Source organism: Cyrtonyx montezumae, unplaced genomic scaffold, assembly GCF_038088225.1.
Source record: "Cyrtonyx montezumae isolate F1298 unplaced genomic scaffold, pur_monq_1.0 scaffold_0, whole genome shotgun sequence".
Taxonomy (NCBI): Eukaryota; Metazoa; Chordata; class Aves; order Galliformes; family Odontophoridae; genus Cyrtonyx; species Cyrtonyx montezumae.
The window spans coordinates 8,608,539-8,630,891 of record NW_027071824.1 but is presented as its reverse complement, the minus strand read 5'-3'; the positions used below and the strand labels follow the sequence as shown (position 1 = coordinate 8,630,891).

Genomic DNA, 22,353 nt, shown 5'->3' with positions numbered 1-22,353 from the left:
GCTTCCTGTTCTAAATTATTTTAATTATTTTTCCACTGTCACCGAGCCAGTGAAACCATTATTTGGGCTTGCATGTAGCACAGAGTGCTAAACTCCAGGAGCCTCTGGGTAAGTTCAAGAAAGGCCCATCCTGGCCTGATACACACTTCAACTGTACAGAGTGGAATTTCTTTGCTTTGTATGATTAATTGGTGATACCACTCTGAATGAAGCATGCATGCAGTTAACTACAATTCCTCATCCTCTTGGTAATTTCTGTTATAAGCAACATTGGTTCAACTGTGTCCTGCCACCAGCCATATATATGTATGTGTGTATATTATCAGTGTGTATATACACGTTATTTAGGTGTTTCTGGTTTTGTGGAGTTATTTGTTGCACGCAGCTGACTTTCAGTTAGGGTCCGAATGGGTGGTGCTCTCGAGGAAATGTCTGTAGGGTTCATGTTGAACATTTTGTCAAGGATGATAGGATGAGCCATGTTTGCATTCCAGTGGTTGATGTGGCATTTGGTTTTGTAGGTTTTATTTATTTATTTATTACATCTATCTATCTCTTTTGTTTAAGGAATCAGTATGGTTTTAATTCTCCTTTTTGAGAACATTCTGGGAGAAATGAGATGAATTGTGGCAGGTCCGATCACTAGAGTCTTGCTATGTTTAACTTTTGGGGACCTTGTGAGTAATTTATTACTTTTTGCATCTGCTTGTTGCTTTCTGTAATTTAAGTGGTAGGAAATAGGGCTATTAAATACAAAATCACTTCAGCTGGGTACTTTCTTATTGTCTGAAGTGGTTTTGTTGAGTCAAATTCTCATTAAAATGAAGGGATTTAGGGTGGTGGGATGTCTTAGCCATATGAGATTATAAGAATGCTTGGAAGATGATAGAAACAATTTAGATAGGAGACACTTTTAGTTTCCTATCACTCCACGGAGTCATGTCAGAGAAAATTTGTGACAGATGTTGTTGGATCAGCAAAGGCTTTTCAGATTTTCTGGACTGATTTGTTAAGGTCAACTGCTGGCCACATGGAGTTGCAGATGAGACTTACTGCAAAGCAGTGCTGGTATTGGATGGAAGATAGCTTTTGAGTAGTTCTTTCATAAACAACTTTAACATTTATATAGCCTACAGTAAAGTGTATGAGTAAAAGTCAGTGTAGGCTGTTATCTCTGTTTGGTTTCACTTCTTGTGTAAGGTTTTTTTTTTAAATTTTTGCCATGGCATGTACCAAGGAGTTCATCTTAAATTCACAATATTCTAATAAGCAAAACTTGTGATTTCTTACCTAGTTGAAAAGAAAAACAGAATTAATTGGGTGGTGGTGGTGTGATTATCTTATTTTTAAGCATATTGATTGCCTTTTTGCACAACTGTTTGAAGAATGGTGTATGTTTGATTGGAATGAATGCTCTGGGGTTGGTTGAACAAATGGGAGGATGTTGTATTATATTAAAGTAGCTTTCACATGGATCTGTTTGCAAGTCCTGACTGATGATCATCTGCAGAATAGTTTATCTGTCAAGCAGTGGAAGCTGCAGTTCAATGAGTTGCCTTGACTGCTCCTTTGCAGTCCTTTGGATTTCTGAAATGGAGAGGTTAAGTGTTTGTTTGAGCATATGTGTCCCAGACAGGATCAATCAGTGTGCCTTCTGTGCCTTTAGTTCTGTGCCAAGTCTTTATTTTGGCTATCTCCTGTATGTGGTGTGGACTTCCTAGTAACGTAATGTTTGAGAACGGTGTTCTGCTTCATCTTCCAAACCTCCTCCTCCTCAGGAGGAGAGCTTGTTAACTCTTAAGATGTATGTTGTTCTATCTGACTTCCTTATCTGAGCTGCAAATCTGAGCTTTGGTTAGTGAAAAAAAAAAAACTAAGGTGTTAAGAAATTGCACTTATTCCTTAGATGGGGAGATAAAAGAAAATACTGAGGACAGCGTTCCTTGGATACCCAACATGGTGTATAATTCTGGTCTGAGTGGCCCTAGCTGGGCTGCAGAGCTACCAAAAGCTGAAATTGTGGGAACGTCTTCTACAGATAAAAGGACATAGTGAAATAATATTTTAGATTACTGGTATAGCAAAGTATGCTGAGAGATTTTGTATGGGGGCTGCATATTTCTTTAAAACGGAGCTTAAAGTTTGCTTTCTGGGGGGAAGGAGGGGGGAGAGAGTTAATATATAGCTAAGATTTTTCAGTTATCTCATACCTATGAAGTTGGAGGATACGATTACAAAGTGAGTTGGTGAACTAACAGCTCAGTGAGGCTGAGAGAGGAGTTCCTGCTCCTATCTCTAACCTTGTGCCAGACCTGGTGATCATCAGACCCCTCCAGGAGCCATTTAACTTCACTAATATGGCCATGTTATTGAGTTAAAGCAGCTCACAGCAGGGACTGACAAGTTCCAGAGCCAGTGTTGAGGGACAGATGTGACTGGGAGCAAAGGAGGGGAATGGATGACTACATGACAAGAGAGTAGTGGGGAGAGAGACCTTTCCTCGTCCTTGTCAGCCAGCTGGTTTGTGCCTGTCAAGCTGCAGACATAGGCTTCTGAGGACTAGGAAATATATTCTGCCCCTTCTTGTAACATCAGTCACATCAAAACTCTGTTAAGGATATCTTACCATGCCTGTAACATAAGCGCTGGCACTCCAGCCTTTCAGGTGTTCTAGGAGATAGCAACAGTAGCGTGCACAAGAACTTCACAGGACAAAAGCAAATTTTAAAGTAATGTTAGGCAGAATTTGCTGTGCTTGATTCACATGGGTTAGAGTGGAGTTTAACAGAATAGCCTTTCTGCTCTGCAAAGAGCAGAGTGTGTACAGCACTGCTGATATTCTAGCGAGGTGAGGAAATAAAACAAAAACAAGCATGATGACCCATATACGTGTGCTTCTCTTGCTGTATCATATCAGAAAGGCTTCATTTTTTGTTTTCAAATCCCTCCACTACTGATACACGACTGCACGTAGTGAGTTTATTTCGCCCTGCTTGGGAAAATTAAGTTTTTTGGATTTCCAATTTGTGTGGTTGGAAGGGCAGCTTCTGTGGATTTGGATCCTGCTTTCTGCTGATGCAAGGATTGTGTTCAGTTCCCTGGCTTTTCACAGGAGGTCTTGGATAAACAATTATGTTGAGAAAGGAGAAGTATCTTTCTCATCCTTCCAGAAGTGCCTGTAAGCATATGAAATAAACATACTGTGGGAAGATGTCACTGTAGTTCCCTGGCTTGTGATACAGTGATGGTTGTCTCTCCAGTTAAGTGCTGGTGAGGTAGATCAGGGATTGTCAAGTTTCTTTTCCTATCTGTATTTTTGTTGGGTCCTCCTGAAATATAAATAAATATTACCTTTAACTCAGTACTCCATGCTCAAACTTAGATTGCTAACCTCACAAGTATTAAAGCACTTTGTTTGCAGGTGTTGTGGCTACTGTCTGTAATTGTTAGACTTCTGTAAATAGTAGAGGCTGAGATTTCAGTGCTATGGAGTGCAAGGATCAAATTAACTATTCTCATCTGTTACAAGAGCATGTTAACATCTGTCATGCAGGTGGTCCGAGGCAGTGACTGTCCTTAAAAAGTCACAGCTAAAGTGAATCATAATTTTCAATGGCTTTTTGAGGTATTGGGGAGAAGTTTTTGTCTTCAGGTTTTTCTGCCGTTGTGTCTGATTAAGAGCTGGCTTTCTGCAGCTGCCTAAAATTTCATTGCTGCCTTCCCAAGGACCTCAGATCTACTGACAGCTTTTCAAAGGATATAAGAATGGAGTTGAAAAATTTTCTAACTCGTGCTTCTGCCGTGCAGCCTGCAGAAAATAAAGCTGAGGCAGTTAGATTTTGATCACCTGGATCAGATGTTGTGTAGGCCATTTTGTATTTTATTATTAATGTGTGTGTCATGACACTCTTCCAAACAGGATTAAATGTCTTAGCTCTGTTTTTCTGCTTTAAACTCCCTTGTGTTTTGCTTCCTTCCTTCTCTCCTCCCTGCCCTTCTTTCAAGTGACTTTTCCAGCACCATACAGCAGTTTCAGAATGTGCTGGTGATAGAATTCAGGATCTGTTGTATTTTGTCACTTCAAAGTGCAGCCTGCCCAACAGGGTTATTCTCTTGAGGCATCCGCTGCCTACTTTGAACCAGTGTTGTAGTGTATGGCCCTCACATTATTTAGGGTAAGCAGCTGTCTTTAACTTCAGATGGGTGGTATAAACCTTGACAGAGTTTAAATTGAAGCTAGTTTAAAAATGGTCCTGCTGGTTGTTAAGCTATTAGAACTACAGACTCTGGTGGTGCTGTAATTAGGGTGGTACAGGTAACATTCAAGGAGCTGGAATAAACTATTGCACCGTGACTTTATTGCAGTAGAGTTGTGTCTAGCTTCTGTTGTGCTGAGATGGTTAAATGGAGTTCAGGACAAGGCTTTAAGAGGTCAGAAGGCTATCTGATAAAGGAGCCTGCCCACATCCCTGAGGCTTACTGCGGCACCTCTCCTAACATTCCTGGGATACATGTGCTGAGCATCAAGCGGGGCCTGCTCTGGTGAAGGTGCTGATCCAGCAGAGCTGCCTGCCCTGTTACCTTATTTATTATGGTGGTTGCACATCATTTTTATATCTTGCAGATATCATTGTTATATGATTTCCCCCTGTCATTGTGGAAAATAGATGCATGCACCGAAGAAAATACCTTATTTGGTTTGGTTCTGAGTATACAAGGAGCAAAACTGCTTAATGAACTAGTTCTTCATCTGGGGAAATGTCTAACTGACCCTAATTGATTGCTAATGGAATGGACTGATGTGTGGTCAGAGATATGATCACTCTCCCTCTAATATCTAAATAAAAGTGGCTAGAGATTTCTTTGATATTTGAGGGAGATTAATAAGTGATATAAGTATTTCTTCTGAATTCTGGGATGCGTTATTTTTAATGCATGGCCAGCAGGTCAAGGGAGGTGATCCTCCCCCTCTACTCTGCCCTGGTGAGGCCTCATCTGTAGTACTGTGTCCAGTTCTGGGCTCCCCAGTATAAAAAAGACAGGGATCTCATGGAAACCAAGAGCCCAGCAGAGGGCCACAAAGATGGTGAAGGGCCTGGAGGATCTCCCCTGTGAAGAAAGGCTAAGTGAACTGGGTCTGTTTAGCCTTGAGAAAAGACTGAGAGGGGACCTGATCCAGGTTTATAAATATCTGAGGTGTGGGGGACAGAGTGGCAAGGCCAGACTCTTTTCAGCAGTGTGTGGAGACAGGACGAGGGGGAACGGACAGAAACTGCAGCACAGGAGGTTCTGCACAAATGTGCGCAAGAACTTCTTTACGGTGAGGGTGATGGAGCACTGGCACAGCTGCACAGGGGGGGTGTGGGGTCTCCTCCTCTGGAGATATTCAAGACCCACCTGGACAGCTACCTGTGTGACCTGGTGTAGGGAACCTGCTCTGGCAGGGGGTTGGACTCAGTGATCTCTTGAGGTCCCTTCCAACCCCTATGATTTGTGATTCTATGATTCCTATTCCTTGATTTCAGCGTTCATCCTTGAATTTGTTTTCACCACTGTCGTGAGTGTTCAGATGACATCTGCTGGTTTTCGAAACTCCAAGTTTTGGTTAATGAAACTTCATTTTATTGACCATCAACCAACACAGCATGTGCTCCTCACAGCTGGCTTTTGTAACATGGAGTACAGCTAGGTTTGTAGTGAGGCAGAGTTAAAGGAGATGCGAGTCCTTTTTGAGGCAGGCTGTGTGCTTGGGGGTACTCTCAGAAATAAACGCGTCCTGTGTCAGTTTCTTTAGCTCAGCTTTTTGGATTTTCTCCTCAGCATGTCACTGTTATTACTTTGTTGCTATGATACAGCACTTACTCATGCAGTCCGCTGCAGAATGTTAGGAGATCTGAGCTGAAATGTTATGTAACTTACAAATGTTTTTACAGCTGATGCTTATTATTTTGCATAGAGGAACGATTCACATCTTTGCTGTCATGCGATTTGTTGATATCTGAGAGCAATAAGCTGCTTCTGCAATTTTTTCTTCAAAAGAAATGGTTCAAATACATAGTATGGATTGTTCTTTATGAGGGAGTAATAAGCGCCAGCTTTCTCACAAGGATCCTGAAGTTGTTGTGCTCAGTTACCAGGACTATCACTGTCAGATGGCAAAGATGGTACAATGTTCTGATGCTGGAAACTTTGGGACGCAGCAAGCACTTGGGATTTTGCATTTAGCCCGTTTCAGCAATAAGTTCATTGCTTGTGTGGAAATGAAAGGGTTCTATCAGATTATTAGGAATATTAAAATCCCTGTTGGAAGTGGAAGGTCTTCTGGTGAGCAACTTGAGGCATCATCAAAACACATTTGAGTCGTTAAACTTCCAAACTTAAAGCTTGCTAATTTAGAATAATCCTAAATCAGTGAAGAGGAGCATGAGATCTCTGTGTCTTCTGTTCAGTCTTAGAACTGGGGCTTCAGATTTTCAGTTCAGTGTTTAAAAAGCCATTGTCTTTTCCTTGTTTTCTTGATTTCCTTTAAACTCAAGATAAAACAGCTGCTGCGGGAGATGAATGAAACTAAGGGATTAGGTTGTCTGGCTGTAGATAAGACTGGGAAGTTTTATGGGGAAAAGCATTCCTTACTCTCAGATAGAACAGGGAACACATATTTATGTATTTATTTATTTTTCACCAAAACAAATGAAATTCCAAGTGCCTGATAAATGAGGTGGTACTGTGTTACTGGAGTGGCTGAGAAGTGCCTGACAAGCAACTCAAAAAAACAGACAAAGGGCACCTGGGTTCTCAGCATTGGCCTGGGCACTGTGACATTAATGTGATGTCTCAGTTAAAACCATCGCTGCTTTCGAACAGTTATATTACTTGAGGGTGTGTTATGTTTTTGAAGTATACATTACTCAGTATTCTAACTGATGTGCAGCTAGTGTGAAATACTAATGGAGGAATTTTGCTTATCAGCTATTAGAGAGACTGCACTATAGAATGGAAATGCCAAGCTGTTGACAAACACATTGCTCTGATAGGCCAAAACAGCTGAAAAACCTTTCATGACTAAGATTGTAATAAATTACTTAGACCAAAGCATCAAAAATCAGGATTAATCCTTTTGAAATATTGTAGTTGATTCTCAAGGGAAACATTCATCACATGATATCAAAAGTATGTGAAGTATGTTGCATTGGGGTTTAAAAAAAAAAAAGGCAACGTTCCTTCAAAGCTGATTTTACAGCTTTTAAGCAGGTTATATAATAAAGGATTAGGGAACAGAATGAGACAAATCGGATGGATGAGAGGTTAGTATGATGCACTGCTTGTGTTTGTGACTTTTGGTGAGGGACAGTTAGTACTTACTGAAGCCTGTGTATTTCAAATAAAGTTAATTCACTTGTTTTCTGTATGTACATCTACTGTCTTGTATTCATTTGGGATTCTATGAAACACTAATTTTTATTGATGAGCCATTGTAACATTCTTAAACAGATACTTTAAGTATCTTTTCACAGTATTACTTAGCTTATTAATTTGCTGGTCATAGAACGTATTATTCCTTAGTTGAAGATCTGGCAGATTATGTAAATTTTAGTCAATAGATCTTGGAAATCCAGAGTTTGCTTTTATGGACTTCATGGTTTGTTGTTTTTTTGTCTTCTACAGATGCCACCTCCAATGAACAGCAAGATCTTTTTTGTCAGAAGTTGCAGCAGTGTTGTGTACTCTTTGACTTCATGGACTCTGTTTCAGACCTGAAAAGCAAAGAAATTAAGAGAGCAACACTGAATGAACTGGTTGAATATGTTTCAACGAATCGTGGAGTGATTGTTGAATCAGCTTATGCTGACATAGTGAAAATGGTAAGTAGAAACTGGAACGGAATGCTCTAACTGTATTCTCAATGAATCAGTTTACAGTTGTGATGGCACATAACTCAGAATTGCTGCTTTTTTCCTGCTTATAAAACACGATCTCATTTGTTAATGATAACTTGGTTTACAGGATTATGTAGAAAGGCTTGTAAAAAGCAACAAGAGAAAATAATAACACAACTTGAATGTTTTATTTATTAACTTAAATACAGTGCTCCTAGGGTAATTAAAATGAAGGAATTTGTGTACTGCAGATGTTTGCATTTTGTTCGTGCTTTGAAGTCATTCAGAAAATGGAAATATTTCAGTGCTACCTGTCCTTGTTTATTTAAGAATGTCACTGTAATGACATCGTAAGTTCTTCTAGTAAGGATTCTCGTGGGTGCTAGTGTCAACAGAAAGGTTTATCAGCGTGAGAAACTGACTGCGTGTAGTAAATACACGATGTGGCTGTTTGTTAGTACTGTATGGGCCTTAGAGAGCTGTGCTGGATTAGCTTAAGTGGCCTGCTTGAGTTGTAAACCACAGAGTGACTTGTACTGTACAGTTTCTACAAATGGCTTGTTGAATAAGCAACAGAATATGTGGCCGTTATCTGCTGACAGATTTTTTTCTGTGCATTTTCAAACGCTGCTGAGGTCATTTTACATGTATCTGTACTTCATGCGCAGGGGACACAACTGAAGCACTTGAAAAATGTTTCAGAATATTGCCAAAATTAATTTGTCAAGAGATTTGAACTGTAAAAAGGAAGTGTTGAAGCTCCTTGCATGTAGGCTAACGGCTGTCTAACTTTAGTTAAGCTTACATATGCACAACACTGACCTCAGCAGTAACTATCAAGTAGGTAAGCAGAGCAGATTCAAGCACATGGCCTGCAAATTTCATAATTGTCTATATGCTGAAGCATTGAAGTCTGTTTTGTTTTTTTTTCCCCTCAATGTTTTTTTCTTTCTTTCTGTAAGCAGCTCATGTGGAAGGTCTTTACTATAAGTAAGCACAGAAATTATACCGTTATAATGAAGGGCTAAGATTATCAAAACAGATTATTGAAACTCTTCTAATTATTTTGGCTGTTTCATGAGTTGTTTGTTAAGCTTTACAGATGATCTAGGGCACTTTTTGTATGTGTTTGTAGTATTGTTTTTTAAGAGGTGCTGTGTTTCCATACTGAACAGTTTTTACCCGAGATCATAAGGGACAGAGAATGTCCAACTATTCCTCAGCTTTTCTTTTTTTCCCTCCAGCTGCTGGTGGCAACAAGCCTGAACCCTTTTCTGTCTGTGTGTCCTCTGTAGCCTCTTGTTAGAAGAAAGAGTACACTAACTAGCCTATCATACTTGCTGAAGGGTGAAGAGATTTTCTTTTGTATTGGAGTTGTTTCCCTTTCTTGGAGATACAGTGTTAGGCTGTTCTTTTGAGGTTATTATTGTTGTGCAAATGACTGGGCTCTGTGGATGCTTATTTTTTCTTCCAACAAATTTCCATCTCCTTTTCTCTCTTAAAATGACAGAAAATGAAGAAGGCCTTAAATGCTCAGTGAGAGGTTTTTCAGAGCTTGAGACAAAAGATCCCTCCAAGCCTGAACGTATTTCTAGTCTCCCTGGCAACTGGCAGCAGAAAAGGTCTTTGCTATGAATTAGGACTAAGTACCAGCTTTCCCAAAGAGCCCTGGATGAGTCTGTCCCTGCAAACAACATGTGTGTCAGGTTTGAGGCCTTTCTTTGTAGCTTCCATGAGATTAATAAAAAAGATATATTTATTTTTACTTGTCAGGTTTTTTTCAATGTTAATAAGTAAAAAGAAAAAACATTGAGTTCTTTGCAGAGTTTGAAGGATATTGCTTTTGAGGCAAAAAATGTGGAAACCAACCTTAGTGAAATCTCGTGACTGTCTGGCTCACAGTAAAGGATGAAAAGACCACGGAAATTCCCATAGAAAAGCTAGAGTGGCATTGGTGGCAGAAACAGAGCTTACTTCTTTCCACAGAAGCTAGCTTTTCCCTAGGCCTGGGATCACTTTCTTGCAGTTTGCACAGTTTTCATTGGAGTTGCCCATGTTTTGGTGAAGCAAGGTGAGCAAACCCTTACAGATATCCAGAGGTGAGGTCTGTGCAGTTGAGGAGGTCTCCTCCTCTCTGTGTGAGCTCCGGTACTGTGACAGCACCCCAGAGTGTGTCTGGTGTAACTGACCCTGCTCTGCTTGGATCCTGAGGTGTGGAGCACTGGTTGAAATGATACCTGTATCTTTTCAGGCTGCTAAGAATGGAACAAAATCTTAAAGATGTCATTCTGTTGAGGCAGACGTGCAGGATGCATGCTGTCAGTCATTTTTTGAGAAGCATAGCAGGAATGTCCCTCCAGTGCCCATTTCTACTTTATCCTCATCTGTCTAATGTACATTGCTTATGAATTATCCTAGCAGCAGCGTACTCAGAATTTCCAAAGGTAGCACATGTACCTGTCTGCATGCTGAGAAATGAGAACTGAATTTGGTGTCACTCCACATGTTTAGCTTCCTTGGGAAGCAGTGGGAAGTGGAGGATTCTATTCTATTTCAGAGCTAATAATAGAAAAATGTTTTATCTTAACTCTTTAACTGGTGCATTTGCAGATGCCACTTTACAAAAGTTTTTGATGTTTAAAAAGCTAATACTGGGTTTCTGTAGGAAAAAAAAAAAAGCCAACAACAAAAACAAAAAACCCAACCTGATGGAGCTGCAAAAGCCTGTAGGGCTTGGTAGGGGATTGATTTGTATTTGAATGTTTGTCATGGTTATTTCCTTGCATTCCTAATAATAGTAATCACTGTCAAGTAACAGAACCAAGACTTGTTTTCTTTGGGGTTTTATTAAAATCCACATTGTCTCAAGCTCCCATTCTCTCCCTCCCCCAGCTGATTTCACTTATGTCCCTTATGTTCACAACACAAAACAACAAACTGCAGTGTTTCTTCCTGCTGTGCAGGGAGCTAGGAGATCAAGCTCTAGTGCCCATCCATACAGAACATCATTGACCTTCTAGTCTAGAGCAGCAGTGTCTGTGGCTTTAACGTGTGCCAGCAGGAGACAGCAACAGGGGACGGAATGAAGGGCACAGGAGGAATTGAAAGTCAGTGTATGCAGTAGCTTTGTATTTTGTTTAATGAAGCAGTTGATTCTTCTGTGCAGAGCCAGCTCGGTGACTTCTGGATCTTTTTAAGTCCTTTTGCAAGATCCTTCCAACACCTTGGATGCTCCGTGGAAGCTGTGCAGTAGCATTTGCCACAAACTGTCAAGCATTCTTCCTTTTGTGTTTAGTAGAGTTGGGTGGATAGCAGCTATTTGAAACAGATTTGATTGAAAAGGCTAATGAGTTTGAAATTTAATTGGAAAAATTGGGCTAAATGTGTTCCTGAGAGAACAGTGGAAAATAAGAAATGAAATTAACTTCATGGTCTCTATTGTTCATGTTAAAAAGATTTAAAATCTAGCGTGTTGTGTTTGGCAGATGACATGACATTTATTTTTCTTTTGACATCTGAAAGATGGGTCTTCTATCCAGACTTGCATGTAGTTGAAAAACCTCCTTTTAAATCTGCTCTCTTGAAATTGATTTGACATGACTAGGTCATACTTAAAGTAACTTGGTAGCCATTTTTCAAAGTTACTCTGTGGTAGACCTAAAGGTTACAGTAGTTGGATATGCGTGACTTCCCAGAACCTTGAAATATCCTGAAATTATGGAAGGTAAAAAACTGTAAACAGTGCTTACGTTTTTTCTCATGAGTGAAGAACGTCTTGAAAAATATAGTTAAGAAATCTAAAGTCAGATATATTTTTGGGATTGTCTACCTTCCGTGTGAAAAGAGCTGTGTCCAAATCACAGTCATGCTGTATATTTCATGCCCTATAGAAAGCTCTGGCTTGTGGTGTCGTGTAGTTAAAAACTAGTCTTCACAGGAAGGGAGCAGATTTTTTCTTTCAATACTTTTGAAGAAAAAATGCAGATATAACCATATGTAGCTACAAATGTGTAAAATAATGAAGCCACAAGATGCTTTCTTAGTATTTTCATTGGCCTTTGGAAAATGTAAAAGAAGAAAGTGTTTGTTTTTTTAATTTCTTTTTAAGCTGATGTTACTTTGTGTATTTTTAAGATAAAAACAGTACCTTACTCAGTGTGGTCTGTGGAAGTAAAAGAAAATGATACCATTAATACGTGTCTTTTTCTATTACAGATTAGTTCTAATATTTTCAGAACGCTTCCACCTAGTGATAACCCGGATTTTGATCCAGAAGAAGATGAGCCAACTCTTGAAGCCTCGTGGCCCCACATACAGGTATGTGATTTATTGTCACACCTTCTCGTAAGGCCTCAGCTGTGAGTAGATATCTGAGCAACTTTGTGCCTGTGGTATGAAAGTCAGAATTGGTTTTATAAGAACATAACTGAGTTTCTCTACCTGGAAGAGGGAGGAAAGTGATGTTTTTCTTACTTGTATGAATATGGCAAAACATAAGCTTTCCAAATTGTTTAAATATTCTTTCTTGTTTCGAGTGATTTGTAGTGGTAAAGTGTGGTGTGTATACATATATATATATATATGTCTTAAAGACGTATGGATGTTCTGGGTAATTGTGTTCTTTATTTAGGGCATTTGTTCTCTGCACTTGAATTTTTGTACGAGTCCAATAAATATAAGTGAATGTTAACAATTCAGTTTCTTGTCACAAAAACAGAGCAGTAGCTTTTATTTGTCTTTTGAGCAAGAAGTCAGATATCTCCTCATTCTTCCCTCCCTCTGTTCAAGAACTTTACAGTATAGGCATTGTTGAGTGCTAACAGTAGGTTGGTTATTCTGTTGTGCTCCTCTACCAATCTTGTGATTTTATGGCGTTGCTGTATCAGTGACACAGTTTACTTATGCTACTGCTGAATTTTTCTCAAATCAACTGTTAAAAGCTGAACAATCCTAAATCACTCGTCGTCATCCAAGTTCAGATCTCTGGTAGCTCACTGATGTGTATATACAAGTGTAGCATCTGTTAAGTAAAACTCGTTGTGTAGCAGTTTCTAGCAGTGAGTAGAAGACCAGTAGCTGCTGCGTATCTGGATGTCATCTGCTCCCCTCTGTCCTTAAAAGACTGCATTGAAGATACAGCATTATATGTCCTTACAAGGGGCATGCATATCCCCTTGCAGCGTGGGGGTTGCACAGAGGCTATGCAAATCTCTCTGAAAGTCTGTAGAGGCGTCATTTGACTTCCAAATGCTCCCGTCTCCCAGGAATAAAATGTGTAAATGTTTGCTCAGTTCACTTTAGGACATGAATAAACTGTATTTCTTACAGGGAAAAATAAAAAAAAAAACCTTGTGGTTTTTGTGACCGCTTCACTTTGTGCTTCAGGCTTGTCTTAGGAGGAATTGGAAGAGCTCTGTGTTGTGTGTTATTATTTCAAATTTTACTTTTGGCTTTTCCCTTTGCCTTTTTCTAAATGAGTTTTGTCCTGGCTGTCTCATTACTGATCATGGATTTCCTGCTCCTGCAGCTGATCGTCCTTGGGATAGATTTGCTCAGTGCAGCACAGTGGAAACAGTTGGTGTTTTTTCTCTCCTTGATTTTACAGTTCACGTGTTTGGATGGTGAAACTCCAAATTGGGAGTTAGGAGCACCCTGTGTTTCTGGGCTTAGAGAGCTGTAGGTGGATGGTAGAATTGTTTCCTCAAAGCAGTGGTATTGTAGCGGTCTACAATAATGAGCACTGAATTACTGAAGTGTAATAGGAGTTATTTGCCGTAACTCTTTTACCCAAACAGACTGATTGTTGAGAACTGAAACTACCAAATCCAGCGATTCTCCCCATGATTTAGTATTCCTAACAGTGACACCAGTGATGCCCAGGAAGGATAAACGTACCTGTCTATTTGGTTGGTTGGTTTTTCAAGGTAAAAGGAGCCAGTGTCTGTTGTGTCTAGAGCCCATCATTATTCCTCTTGCCGATACTTAGGATTGTGGTTCTGTCTGCAAGCACTAGCACAGGGGAGAAGGAAGAGGCTGAGAATCCAGAATGGCCATTACAGCTCAGAACACCATGGATAAAGTTTCCTAAATTTCCCAAGGTTCCCAAGGAATACCTTTTACTATCTGTATGGTTTTAAGCATGGCTTGAGTAGCTGTACATGGATTTTTGAGCAATAAATGTTTGTTTTTTGAAAGCTCCTCTCTTTAAGAACAGTAGCAGCAATAGTGGTTCCTGAATTGCCTGAATTATACAGAGGATTTACATGGTAACTAATGGATCTTCTGTCTGTACTAGAAATGAGACATGCCGTGTCACCAGATATTGAGAATCTTGCATTAGTATTGATTAGTCTATGACTCTGCTAGAGCATTATGCTTTAGCCTTGTTCTTCTGCTGGATGTTTATCCCAGTTCCCATACCTATTTATGGAAAGAAGCCATAATTGTCCTCCTTCCCTGCTTTCCTTTAGGGTAAACAAAACAGACCTATTTTGTCTTGGCTCACAACAATTGGTTACTCTGGCCCTTGGCTGTTCCAGAGGCTCCTCTGTATCCTTTCAGGTCTGAGTATGTTTTGTCCAGCATGTATGGTACAGCACATCTCTCTCTGTTCTGTCGTTATCTTACTGGAAAATCCCAGGATTTTGTTTGTCATTGCTGTGGCTTTGTTATGTGGCTGGGGATCTTCCTCATCCCAGCATTTGGAACCACCATCCGATCCTTCATTTCTCAGCTTCACAGCTCACTGTTCCTTGGAAATATGTAGTGTACAGAGTTAGTACTTAATGAAATTTAATTCCAACATGAATTCCCATGATACTCTGTTAACTTCCCTCCAGTTGTGTTTCCCATTTCAGTACGAGCCACTAAAACTTTCAGGTAATTTCTAGCTTGAAAGAGATAAGCAGCCATGGTTTAGTGACTCTCCCTAATGCTAATTGTTGAAACACATGCCTCTGTATGTTACCTCTGCGTAGGTTTTATTCCTCACTCCAGTTGGGATGTTTGTTTCTGTCTAAAGTGTGCTTCAGTATTACTGCTTATTATTTAACTATTCCTGAGCTAAGAAATAGGCATTAAAAACATAAGAGGCCCTGAATGCAGCTAATCTGAAGACATCTTTCCTCTCAATTCTGCCTTACTTAAGAGATGCCTGAGGTGTTTTTATAAATAGGAAGGTTGCCCGCATCCTCCCCCACCACCATTGTTATGGATGCACACAGTTATTGGCGTTGGACTTGTGATGAATCCAATAGTATGGAACTTGTGCTCTGCCATTCTCTTGCCTTGCTGTGCTGCCTGCATCCCCTGTCTGTCTGAGGGCCTTACGGGATCGTAGTGAATGAGGACTTAATAGAAAGAATATGCTACAAAATATACAGGGTATATTGAAGGTAAATCTGCAGAAGGTCTTACTGGAACTGTTTTCTACATAATACGTTCTCAATGTTGTAGGAAATGTGAATTTGTGTAATACTTTTGTTGCAGAGTGGTATTTTCAGTTAATTATTTGTTACCTTAGAGTCTTCTGGGCATTGAAATGCACTTGACACTCACAGTAAATTTCAGTAGAGGCCGTGGTGTTTTTCATTTGTAAATGTTAGGTACGTGAACAGTCGCACTGACTTAGGGGATAAGAGCTATAGCATGGTGCACTTATTAACTTGTTCAAAATTCTCACTTTGTTTGCAGTTGGTGTATGAATTTTTCCTAAGATTTTTGGAAAGCCCGGATTTTCAGCCAAGCATTGCAAAGAGATACATTGACCAGAAATTTGTGCAGCAGGTAAGCACAGGGTCTCCTACCTCAGATGTAATGATTGCCTCTCGGGCTTAACTGATGGCTGTTCAGCTGAGGCAGTACTGAAGCTTTCACTTTGACGGGGGCTTCAATTGGAGTTGTTTCAACAGTGATTCCTGCCAAACACTAAATGAACAGCAGTCGTGCTGCACAGGCATTAATGAGTAACTAGCAACTTAGAAACACTTCATTTTCAGATATTAGCCTCTTTGCTTCACAATGCAAGATTTTTATGTTTTGTTAAGGCAGGTTGTGTTTTTAATGATTTGTAACTTCCCTCTAGTCAAACCAGCAGCGTGCCGACTGCACCGCTGTAGTGCTTTGATGTTTGTTTCCTCCGTAGAGATTTGTGATGGGAAATCTTAGGGCAAAATTGTTTTTCCTATGAATAAGTAACTTCATGTACATGAAATGTGTTCCAGCATGTGCTGAGTTATTGCTGGGTGGTGTCACTCGCATATTGTGCTGTGTTAAACACAGAAGGAAAATCAAATGAGAAAGTGCATGAGAAAATAGTGCCAAGTTGTTTCGCCACATGAAGGAACGATGAAGAAAAGTGAAGTAGGGCATTACAGCTAACTTGTCAAGGAATTAGGCTGTGTGGTACTGTAACGGTTCTTGTCCAAGGTTTCCTCACCAGGGATTTTCACCTGCCCCTCATTTTTCAAAGAAAAGCTTGGGTGGGTGTAGGCTGTCACAGTGCAGCAGTGAGAAGTGAAAATGCAGATGAATGCTTGTGCTTGCTGCCTTCAGTGACTTTATATGTCCACTTCTTTGGGTTTACCATTCTTGTTTATAGGTGTTCCCTTCTTCTCAATTTTGTTTGACTTTCATACAAAATTCAAACCTGAAGCTGCTGCTGAGTTGGCCATGCATGTCCAGTTTGCTGATTGGCCTGTACTACATTGTACTCTCCAGAGTACAGTGAAGATGTTTCTGGTGAGAAAGTGCAGTAGTGACCCAGAGAAATTCCTTCTGAATGTAAAAATGAAATGAGTCCCAGCTAAGTTCTTGAACGTCATTTCCCAGTCCTTGCTGCTGCTTGGAGTAGACATTTGTGAGCTTGCAGATTCGGACTAAGCAGGAGGCTGTAGTGATTGCTGGAGCTAAGTTACTAATGTAGTTAGCACAGTTAGTCGTTCTGAATATGCTTTACTTGGATGAACAGGAAAAAAAGTAGTGTCCTGTAAGGGAAATGGAGTATCTTTTGATGCTGTCAGTGAGTCAGTGGAAAGCCACCTACAAGAAAAAAATGTGTAGAAAGTCTTAGTAGCTCACTGGGACATCTTTATTAGAGAATCAAGTGATAGTTTCATACCTTATGCTGAATATTTATGAACTTCATGATTTTTTTACATTTAATTGTTAATGTTGAAGTTCCTTGTATAGAAACAAAACCAGAATGGTCATCAGAGGAAGATGGGATGGGGGGTGGGAGGAAAAAACTATTAAAAAAAACCCCAAAAATCAGGGCAGGGAAATAGTGACTAATATTAGAGTCAGACAGAAATGAAGAAACTGGTACTTGCTGATTTCCCTCCAATCCCCAGCTCATTTTTAATGCATTTGCATTCAGTTAAACATCTGTCTCCCTCTCTGTCCCCTGAGGAAACGTGCATGATCCTTATCATAGGCTTGTCTTACAAAGTGACTCTGCAGAGACTTATGCTTGTGTTTAACCTTGAAGGCACGAGTAGCTTATTGAAATCAGTAGTACAAGATTTTAATTAAGAAATCATAGATGTATGACACAAATCTGCTTCATTCTAATTTCTTGAAGACCAAGGATAAAGCACTCATCCCAGATTTGATAATAACATTCTTAAAATGTCATTGTTATTTTGATAGTGGAATTGTTGGAAGGGCTTTGTTGATGTCTGCTGTGTGCAGGCTTTTCAATATGAAGGAAATGAAACTGCTGGGTGTGTTTACAAAATCAGCTTTATTCAGAATCTAATTTTGAAATTAACATTTTGAAATAAATATTGGACATCCAAAGAAAACATTAGGTCAAACCATTTCTGTTTTTTCTAATGCAGACTTTGTAAGTTAAGGTTCGAATCATTAGTAGCGTGACAAAATTTTAAGTCTTCCTGGAGCAGTAAATTTCAATTTAATTTTTAAAGTTACTGGAGCTCTTTGATAGTGAAGACCCACGAGAACGTGATTTCCTGAAGACAGTTCTTCATCGAATCTATGGAAAATTCCTTGGTTTAAGAGCATTCATCAGGAAACAGATCAATAACATTTTCCTCAGGTATGCTGTCTGTATGTCTGTCCAGGTTGAGTGATATTCTGTTTTCCCTTTGTAGTGTGTGACTGCAGAGATTTGTTCTTGCACTGAAAGAGATAGGTTTGATCACTGATTGGCTTTCAAATATCTGGAACTTACTAAAGATTACTTACTTGGAATCTGCTTCTGTTTTTGTCCTTTTTCATAATAGGTTTATATATGAGACGGAGCACTTCAATGGTGTTGCTGAACTTCTTGAGATATTAGGAAGGTAAGTTTGAGCTCACAGAAAAGATACAAAATGGTACTGTGGGCAGTGCTTGCTTCAGACTCCTTGCTTTGGGAATGAGAAGGGAGTTACAGTAATGAGTGATAAGTGCAGCCACTGATATAATTGAATACAGCCTGGGTATCTAATTAGGATATACAGTATAAATCATTCTCTCTCACTGCACGTTTTAAAGATGAGAGGCAAAGTATTTCTTTAATAAATCACTTTAGTAAATCACGCACCCTCCATTTTTTCCTCTGCAAGTTGAACTAAGTGATTCTGCATGAATTGGATCAGCTTCCTGATGTGTATGAGCTGTATCATTACACAGCACCTTAGCTGAGATTATTTCACCTCATGGAGACGATGATAACAGTCCTCTCACGAGGGTTAGTGGGCTGCCACTGCAGTTCTCCCTTATGTCTGCCAACATGCCACACTTCTTTAGAGGTTGCGTATATGTAAAGTTATTTTATGGCTTCATAATTACCAGGGTTAGAAACTGAATCAGAAGTAGAACGTCTGTTGAATGCACAGGAACTCTTTATGTCTTGCTTGGAAAGTCTTGGTTTTGTTATGATTTTTTTAATAAAAATAAACCTTGCTTATTCACGTTTTCAGTATTATCAATGGTTTTGCACTGCCACTGAAAGCAGAACACAAGCAGTTCCTTATGAAAGTTCTGATTCCCATGCATACAGCAAAGGGATTAGCTTTGTTTCACGCACAGGTAAGCTTGCACCTATTTTTGAGAGTGGTGGTTTTCCTTGTACGTGCGTTTGAAGCTAACGAAAAGTTGAAGTGGCGTGTGTGAGAATGTCAACATTTGGAGGCATTTGCAAACAGTTTTTAAGATCTTGCAGATCTTGTTTATAAATGTTAGTTTGGAGATAATGTTTAGCATGTATCAAGGTGAAGGAATGTAACAGTGATTTGAAGTCATCCCAGCTGAAGTGGGAAGCTTTTTGTTTGCCAGTCTGTCACGCTCCAAGCTCTATTTAATCCCAGGCCCTTGTTCTGTTCTTTTATCACTTTTTTTATTGTAACCTAAATGCTGTGTACCAAGGAGCCCTGAGTGTGGCTAGGTGCTCACTTCAGCAGCACTTCTGAATGTCTAAAATCCTCCAGGGATTGCAAGGGGGGGGAAGGGTGCTGGGTAGAAATGGCAGAAATGCATAATAGCTCTCAGGCTCAGCTAGAAATTGTGTAGATCCATGACATGCTGTCAGAATGCAGCAGTTACTCATTTGACTTCCATTTTTATGCTTAGTGCTGCCGTTCATCATCTTATTGGAGGAATAATGCATATTCTTTCCAGACATATGGCACTTGAGCACTGAATACATTTGATGTAAACTTACAAGTAATTCACTGTGGCTAATTAAAAAATAGCTTCGATAACTTAGTCCACCAGCTCCCTTCTAGACAAAACAAGGAAATGAGTTCCTAACTGAAGCAAAATCATTATGATTATGTAACCTACAAACAGGATCAAGTTGAGAGCTCAGTTAAAATTGTATGTGAGAATTAGGAATTAATTGGATAATTTGTCTTATTGGCTTATTACTGTGCAGGAGGCTGCTGTGTGAAATGAAGGGTCCGGTCACGTGCCCAGGGTGTTCTCCTTGATAGATCAGTACAGCAAGCTGTCCTTTTTCTGTGATACGTTTCATCTTGTCCATTGGTACCTGAAAGGATGCTCTAAACTCAGCTGTGCTGGATACTGGAAAGCAGCATTTGCTTTGCTGACCAGGCTACTTGCCTATCCTGTCATGAAGCACTAGTGCTGGGTACCAGAACGGTGCTTGGAAATGAAGGAGCAATCCCATCACTGTATTTCTGCCCTCGTGTTATCTTGAAACCGGCGCTGGCTCTGCTTTGCAGGCAGCTGGAACCTTGTCACTGGGTCTCTACAGCTCAAGTAGCCTGCCCTTAAGCCAGCTTTAAGACTTCATCTTTTAAGTTGGAGCCTTTGTGTCTTAGAAAAGTGGATATGTGGCACAGTAATGCTTTAATGGCAGTTTGTGAAGTTTGTGTGTGACATACTGGTTTTTGAACCCACACACCCACGTCCTTACCCTTACGGGTAGCAGCAGTGAGGTCAGCTTGTTGTATGACCTGTTTCAGGATAACAGATTAAAAAAAAAGGTAATTCTCAATTTCAGGTTGGGCAGTATACATGCAGTGCATGGAAATAATTTGTATCTGGTTCACCTGAGATGAAGCATACTGTCATTTCTCAAAATCAATCTGGATGGAATCTGCAACTCTTATTGTGTGGCTTCTGTACATGGCAGAGCTGTGGTTGTTTTGTTACTTCACTGTGTGCTTAGTAACCAAACAGGATGTAAATAAGTAAATCCCGAACGTGCAGTATTGCTGTTCAGGCCCTTGGGCAGCAGTCACTGAGGTGGGGGAGAACACAGTGTTTGGGGCTTTATCCTTTCTTTTCTTTTTTTCCTTTTCATGTTTTGAAGTGCTTTCAGCTTAAACTTGTGCTATTTAGTTATGCTGCAGCATCCAGCTAGTGTCTGTTTAAATATTTCTGTGACTTCTATTCTAGCTTGCCTATTGTGTTGTACAGTTCCTGGAGAAGGATACGACTTTAACAGAGCCCGTAAGTGTTTTTCAGTTGTGTGTTTTTCTGCTTTTAATTTCCACGCAGTATTTCAGTGCAGTTCACTGGAACTGTACAGCAGTGCTATCTGATATCCTGATTATGATCCATAGGAGTTTATTTTTTTTGGGGGGGGAGTGTAGGAGGAAGTCCTGGCTTTGAAAGTGCAGTTATCTCTTAGCCTGCATCCAAGATGACATTGAAATAAAAGTCTGAACCACCGAGGTCACGTGAGCCACCTCATCCGAGGAAGCAGCGTTTCAGTGTTGGTGGTGCTGGTGGCTTGTGCCTAGCAGAAATTTGAGATGTTCCAGAGAGTACGCCGTCCCAAAATGGAAGTGAGACTGTAACTGCACTTTATTTACATAGAAAGGATGCTGACACGTGGAGGTGCTCTGGGCATCCACAGCTTCTGCCAGACCGCCTCCTGCAGCATGCTCAGCCCGCCCAGACACAAAGGGAACCAAAGGGAACCGCGGGGCGTCCTGCAGGGAGCTGGGCTGTGCCCTACAGACTGCAGGCAGGCACTGCAGCAGCCAGGACACAGACAGCTGGGGCAGCAATCGGGAATCCTTCCATTAAGGGTATGCTGGAAATCTAGCTTGGTTTTTAACGTGAACTTACAGTAAAATTGCCTCTATAAAGGAAGAGTGAAAGTTAATAAATGATAGTAAGCGAAGACATAAGAAACTTGAAGTGCTGGAAATGTAAATGTTAAAACTTGACAGGGCAACTGATGAAATAGCGTAGGGATTTTTTTGTTTGGCTTTAGGTGAAGTGGTATTTTAAGAAGTCCATCAGAAGGCTTCAGGAGTACCTCCCTGTTATTTTTTCTGGCAGCAGATGTCTCTTGGGGTCGATGCGGAGGACGTGCGTTCTGAGTTCATGTAGCTGTGGTAGTCTGCCTTAGGTCGGTCTTGATGTCTGCAGAGCTGACAGGAGCTCATTACCTAACCCTGCTGAGTGCCACAGCCTGTACATGGATGGAATTTCATTTCATGGGATCAGGCTGAATGTGCAGCCCTTGTACAGAAGCTGTCTAGCAGGTGCCTGCTGGTGTAAGTCAGCTTTATAGGAATCTCGTAGCCTTGGGAGGAATATTAACTGTGTGTATTTTGTGCTGTGAGAACAGCACGACTTCAGGTCTACACTCACAGTTCTTGAAATAAAGGCTTTGAACTTTAGTGTGCATAGATCAGCTTTTCAGTGTAATAAGAGCATGGTCAAGCTGGAAACTGATTCTCTAAAGGGCAAGGAATGGGCACATTGAAGAGGTTTGCACTTTATAGCAGGAACATATCACTTCTTTGTAAAGTGGAGAACACGAGTCCATGCAGTGAAGTGTGTTCAGCACTCACTGCTCTGTGCTGGAAACTGAATTACTGCAGCCAAACCAGTTCTGTGCTTCCAAGATCAGTGTGCTCATGCTCCAAGCTATAGAGATGTATGGTGGCTACATCTATCTGCCAAAGAAAAGCTACTAGAACCTGTCTGAAATTCTTTTGGCTTTCTTGCATGGTCGGGGGGAATGTGCTGGCAGATTGTAAATGTGCTG

The 22,353-nt window shown here is 40.3% G+C and overlaps 1 protein-coding gene across 1 annotated transcript in view; it reads left to right on the top strand.

Moving 5' to 3' along the window:
* PPP2R5A (protein phosphatase 2 regulatory subunit B'alpha) overlaps window positions 1-22,353 on the top strand; it is a 36,669-nt gene that overhangs the window by 10,232 nt on the left and 4,084 nt on the right. The window contains exons 2-8 of the mRNA XM_065748038.1: window positions 7,666-7,862; window positions 12,093-12,194; window positions 15,570-15,662; window positions 17,804-17,934; window positions 18,122-18,181; window positions 18,803-18,911; window positions 20,745-20,798. Of these exons, the coding sequence (XP_065604110.1) occupies window positions 7,666-7,862; window positions 12,093-12,194; window positions 15,570-15,662; window positions 17,804-17,934; window positions 18,122-18,181; window positions 18,803-18,911; window positions 20,745-20,798 (746 nt within the window). The remainder of the gene's footprint in view (window positions 1-7,665; window positions 7,863-12,092; window positions 12,195-15,569; window positions 15,663-17,803; window positions 17,935-18,121; window positions 18,182-18,802; window positions 18,912-20,744; window positions 20,799-22,353) is intronic.